An 8,883-nucleotide genomic window follows, 5' to 3' on the forward strand; every position below is an offset into this window, starting at 1 on the left:
GCTCCGCCCCCCAGAGCAGCCGAGGCCCCGCCCCGGATTACGCTAATGACTCGCGGCGAGGCCCCGCCCCACGGGGCTATGCAAATAAGGCGCCTGGAGGCCCCGCCCCTCGGGCGGCCGCGGAGTCTGCGCGGCGCGGGCGGACGGGCCCTCGGCGTCTCCGTGTCCGCGTCCGCCCGCTGGGTCGGCTGTCTGTCCGTCCGTCCCGCCGCGCCGGGGCTGTCCAGGCGGAGTCGGGGCTCCGCGGCGGCAGCCTCGATCCGGTGAGGGGGAGGGGCTTGGGGCGCCACCCCTATCCCCTCTGGCGGGCTTCTGACTCCGGTCTGTCTGTCTGTCTGTCTGCCCGGGTTTGGGTTCCTGCGGGTCGGTCCCCTGAGGGTCCAGCGCGAGGCGGGGGAGGGGAGGCGGCGAGCTGAGGCTTGGGGACCCCGGGCTGGGGGAGGGGAGCGTGCGGAGGGGACCCTGGGCTTGAGAAGCCAGGCGGCGGTGGGGAGGGTGACTGTGATTATGTGCTTGTCATTAGGTGTCAGTGTGTGGTTGTGTAACTGTCATTGTGTGGCTTCGGGGGGTGTCCGTGTGGTGTGTGTGTGGCTGTCATTGTGTGGCTGTCGCCGTGGGTGTCACCGTGCTGGTGTGTGTGTCTGTGTTGTGTGACTGCTCTCACTGTGATTGTGTGGCTGTCTTGGTGTCTCTGTGGCTGTGTGCCTATGACTGTTGTGATGTGGCTGCTGTTGTGTGTTCCTTCTGAGGGTGGGGGGCCGTTTTTGTGTTCTAGTGCATGCCTGTGATCATGCACCTTTCTCGTGTGGCTGGGTGGCTTCTGTGTGTGAGTCGGTGTCATGGTCCACGTATGTGCCCTTGGCTGGCCATGTGGCTGTGGTTGTAGATGGCACCGTGTCTCTCCTATGACTATTAGTGCGGACGAGAGACTTAACGTGTGTGGCTATCATTGAGTGTCTTGTAATTGGGGGGTGTGACACTGTGACCAGTTCTATGACCCCCATTGTGTGTGGTGACTCTTTCTGATGTGACTCTTAAGTGTGTTGGCAGCCCTGAGTCTATGTCCCTCATGGTGGTGGGGTGAGGGCTTGTGGGGACCGGATGTGGGGCTGCGAGGTGTGTGAAGGACCTCTTGTTGTGTCCCTGTGACTGTGTGTGTGTGTGGGGGGGTAGTTGTTTGATCTGTGTGGGTGTCAGTGACAGGCTGTGTGCACACTGTGCTGTGAGTGTGGTATTTGGGATGGAGGCTGTGGCTGAGTTGTGTACTCTGGGGGTGTCAGTGTGTGTGATTGTGTCTCTGGGAGGGTAAGGGGGCCGTGGCCAGGTGGGCACCTGGGATCTCTGGTGACCCTCACCGCTTATGTCATGCCACAGAGCAAGCTGCGTGGATGGGGCACTGGACCCAGAGTGACTGCCCTCACTTGCCCGGGCCTCAGGTTGCACGTCTGTGCAATGGGGGTGACCATCCCTGTCCTGCTGGCCGCCAGGAGCAGCTGTGAGTCTGTGGGTGTGGCGGCAGTGGCCTGTGGGAAGCCATAGGGCCCTTTCACAGGTGAGGGCAGCTGGGAGAATGGGTCAAGCAGGTGTGACTGTGTTGGCCCTTCACTGCTGGACTTGGGGGAGGGGGGAGCACGTGAGGGGGAGATAGCCCCCTCGTGATCCAGGGAGGCAGACGGGCTGGGAGGAGGGGGGGAGGGAGAGAGGGAGAGGCAGCTGGGAGAGAAGGAGGGCCTGGCCATCAGCCCAAACCAGTCAGGCACAGCCCATGGGGACTGGAGAGAGAGGCGCCTGTGGGCCATGGGGGAGGGGCCTGGTGGGGGTGGGGGACACAGCATGGGGTCCCCTGTAAAATGCATGGGGAAAGAGGATGGGGTCTCCTAAACACCAGTGGGGGCGAGGACCCTTTTAAAGGGACCCTTCTGTGTGGAGGAGGGGTCCCCATTAAGCTGGAGGTCTTCAAAAGCCCAAGGGGGGGGGAGGGGCTGGCCCCGTGGCCGAGTGGTTGAGTTCGCGCTCTCCGCTGCGGCGGCCCAGAGTTCGGATCCTGGGCGCGGACATGGCACCGCTCGTCAGGCCACGTTAAGGCGGCGTCCCACATCCCACAACTAGAAGGACATGCAACTAAGATATACAACTGTGTGTGTGTGTGGGGGGGGGGGGGTTGGGGAGATAAAGCAGAAAAAAAAAGATTGGCATCAGTTGTTAGCCCAGGTGCCATCCTTAAAAAAAAAAAAGATTGGCAACAGTTGTTAGCCCAGGTGCCAATCTTTAAGGAAAAAAGAAAAAAGGCAAGGGGAGGGGTCCCGCTTGGTAAGGAGGACAGACCCTCCTGAAGGGTATGGGGTGGGAATCTCTGATGTAGGCTGTGAGAGCAGAAGACTGCTAGAGAATCTGTGGGGTCCCTGGAAGAGGCTGAGCCGAGCTTCTTGTTCAGGGGAGGCCTGAGCCTCCAATGGGCAGGGGCGTGGCCAGAAGGCTTAGGGGGCGGGGCCATGGCTCCTAGTGGGTGTGGCCAGAGGACTCCACAGGGGCGGGTGTCCCGAGCCTCCCCCTAGGCCGGGCCCTGGTGGCCCCACTCCCTCTCGCCTCCGCAGGCCCGGCCTTCGCCATGGCGGGAGGGAGACCGCAGCTGAAGAGGAGTTTCTCCATCATTCCCTGCTTCGTCTTCGTGGAGGTGAGGAGCTGGTCCCTCCCCAGACCCCCAGGGGGGAAGAGGTGCATTCAGAAGTGTCACTCCGGGGCTCCAAACCCGCTCTGCCCATCCTTACTGAGGGCACCTCACATACCCTCCTGAGCCTCAGTTTCCTCATCTGTCAAATGGGCATAGAGTCCTTCTCTCCTAGGGCTGTTCTGAAGGTGAAATGTTTTAATTCGCAGAGGTTTAGGCTGATGCCCCACGCACAGTAAGGGTTGTACCTGTGGGAGCTGCTAGGACTTCTCCTATTAGCCTTATTTCTTTCCCTGTTGGTCTGTCCCTCCACCACCCACTGTCTGTCTCTCTGGTCTGAGCCCTGGCGCTGTCCTCGCTCTCCCTCCGCAATGTCATCTCCTCTCTTCCTCTCTCTCTTTCTTCTCCTTCCGTCTTCATCTCTTTCTTCGTGTCTCCCAGGCCCCGACCCTTCTCTCACCTCCTTCCCCACCTCTCTCTCTCTCTGTTGCTCTTCCTCAGTCTTGATCTCTCTCTGTCTCTCTCCCTCATCTCTGTCTCTCTCCATCTTTGTGTCTCTGTCTCTATGGCCCCAGCTCAGGCCTGACCCTCTTTCTTCTCTCTCCGTCTCTCTCCGCCCTCCTCCGCTGGGCAACAGTCGGTGTTGCTGGGCGTCGTGGTCCTGCTGGCTTACCGTCTGGAGTTCACTGACACCTTTCCCGTGCACACCCAGGGCTTCTTCTGTTATGACAGTACCTACGCCAAGCCCTACCCCGGGCCTGAGGCTGCCAGCCGAGCGCCTCCCGCACTCATCTACGCCCTGGTCACAGCGGGGCCCACCCTCACGGTGAGATGGGGGGTAGCCTGAGTCCGACTGTGGGGAGCACCTCCCAGGAGGCAGCAGGGCCAGGTGGAACTGGGCGGAGGGCTGGGCTGGATGGCCAGAAGACCCCGCCTTGGTCTTGCCCACAGATCCTGCTGGGGGAGCTGGCCCGTGCCTTTTTCCCTGCGCCACCTTCCAGTGTCCCCATCATCGGGGAGAGCACCATCGTGTCCGGGGCCTGCTGCCGCTTCAGCCCCCCGCTGCGGAGGCTGGTCCGCTTTCTGGGTGAGTGACGCAGCCAGGGGTCAGAGGGTTGTAAGCCCGGCTCAGCCATAATAAGAATTCCAGGGGGAAGAGGGCCTAGAATTACCGTGATGGCGACTTCAAGGGACAAAGAGGGACTTGGGCTCAGGCCAGGCAGAGTTGGGGTCCTAAGGACATGGGAGGGGCCCAAACCAACTATGACGGCAGCTGTAAGAGGAGGGCCCTAAATTCCCACAATGGCAGTCTCAGATGGAGAGACTATCCTTGAGACCCCGGCTGTGCTTCAGATGTGGTCCTAGCCCCAGGGGAGGCCATGGGGGAGGGGAGGGGCAGAGCTCATCCGTAATGGTGGTCCCTGTGGCAGCGGGCTGGGTATGCAGCTCTGGCTGATCAGTGACCTAGGGGAAATGTAGTCAACTCAGTAACAGCGAGTCCAGGGGCAGGTATAAAGAAGCCAAGAAATGCCATCGGGTGGTCCTAGGAGGTCCTGGCATGGGCCCAATCCTGATGTAATGCTGTTGAGGGGTCCCAGCCCACCTAAATGGGGTTCTAGGGAGAGCCCACTGGTGACATAGTGGTAATCCCAGAGGAACAGAGGCCCGGCGTACTGTAATGAGGGTCCCAGGGGCAAGAGGCCCAGAGTGCCAACGTGGTGGTCCCAAGGGAAGACGGCTGTAAATCAGAGGCCCAGATGGGCCTTAAGGGGGCTCACAGGAGGAGGGTCACTGGGACATGAGGGCCCCGGGCATGAACGCCCTCTCCCACCCCACCCCCAGGGGTCTACTCCTTCGGCCTCTTCACCACGACCATCTTCGCCAACGCGGGGCAGGTGGTGACCGGCAACCCCACGCCGCACTTCCTGTCCGTGTGCCGCCCGAACTACACGGCCCTAGGCTGCCCGCCGCCCTCACCCGACCGCCCGGGGCCCGACCGCTTCGTCACCGACCAGGGTGCCTGCGCCGGCAGCCCCAGCCTGGTGGCCGCTGCACGCCGCGCCTTCCCCTGCAAGGACGCGGCCCTTTGCGCCTACGCGGTCACCTACACGGCGGTGAGCCCCAAATTGGCGGCGTGGCGGTGGGGGTGGGGGGCGGGGAGGAGGCCACCTGGACTGGAACCTCCAATCCTCGGCGGGGCGAGGCCACGCCCCGGCGCTGTGACACCACTCCGAGGGCGGAGTCTGCCCGCTAGAGGCTCTGACTCCTCCCCTCGGGCCTCGGCCACGCCCCCGAGTCTGGTTTGAGGTGGTCTTGACTGCGCGCCTTGGTGTCTGGCCATGCCTCCTGACCCGGTAATGCCGCCCCCCAGGAGGCTGTTGGCTCCGCCCTGTGGGACCAGGATACATTCCCTGGAGCCTAGTCACGTCCCCAGGATGCTAAGGGTCCTGGATAGTAGCTGAGACTCTGGGCTGATGGGTTTTCAACTCCGCCTCCTGGAGTCTTCGCCCCACCCATTCTCGCCCTTTGTTGGCCTGGCCACGCCCCTGACTGTTGACTCTGTCCCTGCTGTTCGCTGGTCACATCTTCTGCTGCTTTGACTTCTTTTTTGGTGTGGGGACTTCTCACCCTGTCGGTGGTCCCCTGGGGTTTGGGGATTCCACCTCCTGGGGCTCCTGCACCCGCCCCTTTGGCAGTAACTCCACCCTCTGGTTCTTTGGCCGACCCCTAACCCAACAAGCATCTTTCCCCCATTTGTGACTGGTCCAAGGGAGACCTGGACCCCAGGCCCTGTCTACTGCTATTTGGTGCTCTAGCCACGCCCCCAGCCCTGCAAGGGCCCGCTGGGAGTCCGTGACTCCATCCTCTGAACTCTTGTCCCGCTGGCTCAGTTCTCTGGAGCCCCTGGCCACAGCCTCCAGCCCAATGCTGCTCCTGGGGATTCTGGCCCCTAATGCAGTGGCCACTTGGGGTCAGCAACTGCGCTGCCACGTGGCCCCTGACCAGTCCTGCTCCCGCAGATGTACGTGACTCTCGTGTTCCGCGTGAAGGGCTCGCGCCTGGTCAAACCCTCACTCTGCCTGGCCCTGCTGTGCCCTGCCTTCCTGGTGGGCGTGGTCCGCGTGGCCGAGTACCGCAACCACTGGTCCGACGTGCTGGCCGGCTTCCTGACCGGGGCGGCCATCGCCACCTTTCTGGTGAGCCCTCTTCCCACTCATCCCAGTATGGGAGACACTCCATCAGCTCCCAAGAGGGAGGACTGCATGATGGTGAAGGGTGTGGACTTTCTGTGACCTTGGGCAGGTCCCTTAAGCTTACCTTGCCTGGATGGTCTCATCTGTGAAGTGGTTAACAGGACTGGAACCACGTGCGAGGGAGGCACTTGCTTTGAGTGTCAAATTTAAGGGTGCCCCCAAACACTCAATAATCAAGATAAATACTATTTTCATGAAACATTTAAAAAAATCAAAATTAATGTAAAAAACCCATAATGTACCAAATATGAAATATTTAAATAAAGACAGGCTCAGATCCTGCCCTGCACAACTCAGCCTTATTTACCTCCCTCTCATCCCAGCCCTGTGGAATAAACAATGATAGGACCCACCTCTTAGTAAAGTGGAGAAAATAGTGCTTGGCACGTGGTAAACACTGTAAAAATGTTAGCTGTGAGGCCAGCCCAGTGGCCTAGTGGTTACATTTGGTGCACTCCGCTTCAGCAGCCGGGGTTCAGTTCCCAGCCATGGACCTACACCCTTTGTTGGCAGCCATGCTGTGGTGGTGACCCACATATGAAATAGAGGAAGACTGGCACAGATGTTAGCTCAGAGCCTATCTTCCTCAGCAAAAAAAAAAAAAAAAAAAGTTTTTGAAAACCTGAGCCTCAGTTTCTGTATCTGAAAAATGGGCATGGCATTTATACAACTCCTACCTTATTGGCCTTGGGCCTCAACACGCCCCCTCTCCCTCTGTCCCAGGTCACCTGTGTCGTGCACAACTTCCAGAGCCGGCCACCCTCTGGCCGAAGGCTCTCCCCCTGGGAGGACCTGGGCCAAGCCCCCACCATGGACAACCCCCTCGAAAAGTTAAGTGTAGCCCAGGTAAGGGGGGCCGGGGGCCGCTCCCGGCTGGAGAGGGTGGTGGGTGGAGGGGGACCAAGGAGGCAGGAAGTCAGGCAAGAGGTGGGGGTCTCAGGGCCTTGGGGAGGTGAAGAGGTCACTCATCTCTGTGGACATGCATCCTGGGGGACAGTCCCACAGAATAGGAGGGTGTGGCTCTCTCTCCCTCCCAAGGGGACATGCTTAACCCTGAGAACTCTGGTTGTTTTTTCCACTGGGCTCACTGCCCGCTGAACCTCTCGTGGCTGTGGCCGGCGGGGCCCGAGGGGGCCACTAGCCCCTTCCCTCTGCCTCTTTGTCTCAGGAACCCGAGGCCTGCAGGCCGCATTCGACACCGGCACGGCTCACCCCATCCAGTGAGTGTTGAGGGAGTGGGAGGATAAACGGGGGGACTTCCAGATGGCAGTCACTGCCGCAGGGGTCTCACCTCTGACTCGTGGTCCCCTGCCAAGCTTTCTGATCCCCTGACCTCTGACTCTTGACCCCTAGAGCCGCAGAACTGCGCCCGCCGTGGCCACCTGATCCCCAGCTGCGTGTCCTCCAGGGCTCCAGCCATGTGTTCGTCGCCCCGTGTGCCCCGCCCTCGATTGAGGTCTGAGCCCACACCCCTGCCGCTGCCCCTGCCACTGCCCGCGCCCACCCCCAGCCAGGGCCCCTCGCCCTCCTCCCCTGGGCCTGGGGGGCCAGGTGGGGGTGGCGGACGTGGCCGGAAGCTGCTGCTGCCCACACCTCTCCTGCGGGACCTGTACACCCTTAGTGGACTCTATCCGTCCCCCTTCCACCGGGACAACTTCAGCCCATACCTGTTCGCCAGCCGCGACCACCTGCTGTGAGGCCCGACCGCCCACCCAGAATCTGCCCCGGCCCCATTTCTTCCCTGCCACACGTGTGTGTGCGTGTGCCGTGTGAGTGCCAAAGCCCCCTGTCCCCAAACCAGCCAGGCCCAGACATAAGAGGATGGTTGGCAGGACACCTGGGGGACCCCCTGCCTCTCTTGCCCCCTGGGACACCCAAGTGGGCATAACTGGGAGGTGGGCCCTTGCCCCTAGGATTGCCCTTTTAAAGTCCAAAGCCTGACCCCATTGGCCATCGCCCAGCCAATGGGAGCCCCCAGTTCTCAGAATCCTAACCAAAAGGAGTTTATTGCAGCCAATGGGAGCCTCCCTCTCACTTCTTAGAATCCTCAGGCAAGAGGGCAACTCCAGCCAGTGTTGGGCATCTGAACATCCAATAGGAGTCGTTGGTTTTCAGAATTTTTAGGGTGGGTGGGTATGATTCCAGTCAATGGGGGACCGCCCATGTCTAAGCCTGTGCAAAGGAGAGTAGGGAGATGGGTCATCCTTTGTCATCTCATCCTCTCTCCTCAGCATCAGAGAGTCCAGCCAGAGGGTGGGGGGCAGGCTCCCCCGTGGCAGGGACCTCGGGGCACCCCTCTCCCCCAGCTCCTCCCCGACATGCACCCTCTTCCCCCGTCCCTCCTAACTCCCTACTTAGGCAGGGCTTGCCCCACTTCAAAGGTTTTGGGGTTCAGGGTGCTGTCTCTCTTCTTGCCTGTGCCCAAGTCCCCCCAAACCCTTCTATTATTTATTATGGCTGTGGGAAAGGACTTTTTTTTCTTGGGACCCCCTGTGCTCTTCACACTGCTCCCCCGTGCCTCAGCCTCCTGCTGATGTGCCATCCCAGGGGGCATGGCGGGGGGGCAGAGAGGGCTCCCTCACCGCAGGCGGCCAAAGGCAGTGGGCAGCAGAGACACTGCCCCCCCTTCCTGCCCTCTCCTCCTCTTTAATAAAGACCTGTTTGTAACAGAAGTGTGGCCACCTGCCTTCCTCTCCTGGGTGGTGAGATGTGGAGGTCTTTAATCATGGGTCTGGGTGTCGGTGAGGCTGGGTGGCGGTGTATTGTCCCAGGGTGTCTGAGGGCGATTGTGGAGATGCAGTGTGGGGCCAGCGACTTGGGTTTAAGTCCTGGCTCGGCATTTCCTGGTTGTGTGGCTTCAGGAAAGTTAATTACCCTTTCTGTGCCCTTGTTTCTTCATCTGTCAAATGCGGACAGCCCCACAAGCCACATGTAAGGCACACGGTGAGGGGCCTCATGTGA

General features: G+C 60.7%; 1 protein-coding gene across 7 annotated transcripts; it reads left to right on the forward strand.

The window, feature by feature from the left end:
- Nucleotides 1-109: 109 nt before the first annotated feature.
- Nucleotides 110-8,599, forward strand: PLPPR2 (phospholipid phosphatase related 2). Of its 7 annotated transcripts, none has more exons than XM_070492055.1 (11): nucleotides 112-263; nucleotides 1,375-1,552; nucleotides 2,595-2,674; nucleotides 3,306-3,494; nucleotides 3,620-3,755; nucleotides 4,511-4,782; nucleotides 5,689-5,865; nucleotides 6,646-6,768; nucleotides 7,091-7,142; nucleotides 7,276-7,378; nucleotides 7,544-8,592. In XM_070492055.1, the coding sequence occupies exons 3-11, from the start codon at nucleotides 2,609-2,611 to the stop codon at nucleotides 7,617-7,619; spliced, it is 1,194 nt and encodes a 397-aa protein (XP_070348156.1). In that variant the 5' UTR covers nucleotides 112-263; nucleotides 1,375-1,552; nucleotides 2,595-2,608; the 3' UTR covers nucleotides 7,620-8,592. The 7 variants fall into 7 exon arrangements, 6 of the variants coding, with proteins under 6 accessions (XP_014720976.1, XP_044608380.1, XP_070348156.1 ...); XR_006516297.2 differs by having other exon boundaries at nucleotides 122-263; nucleotides 1,375-1,495; nucleotides 6,646-6,752; XM_044752447.2 differs by having other exon boundaries at nucleotides 122-263; nucleotides 1,375-1,495.
- Nucleotides 8,600-8,883: the final 284 nt, after the last annotated feature.

This window comes from Equus asinus, chromosome 20, assembly GCF_041296235.1.
Source record: "Equus asinus isolate D_3611 breed Donkey chromosome 20, EquAss-T2T_v2, whole genome shotgun sequence".
Classification (NCBI taxonomy): Eukaryota; Metazoa; Chordata; class Mammalia; order Perissodactyla; family Equidae; genus Equus; species Equus asinus.

What these genes read in the sequence shown, in the direction of transcription:
- PLPPR2 (XM_044752445.2), top strand. Translation starts at nt 1,453, where the DNA reads ATGGGGGTGACCATCCCTGTCCTGCTGGCCGCCAGGAGCAGCT. An exon ending in GCTGGCCGCCAGGAGCAGCT is followed by an intron (nt 1,496 to 2,594) that starts GTGAGTCTGTGG and finishes TCGCCTCCGCAG; the next exon opens with GCCCGGCCTTCGCCATGGCG. An exon ending in CAGCGGGGCCCACCCTCACG is followed by an intron (nt 3,495 to 3,619) that starts GTGAGATGGGGG and finishes TCTTGCCCACAG; the next exon opens with ATCCTGCTGGGGGAGCTGGC.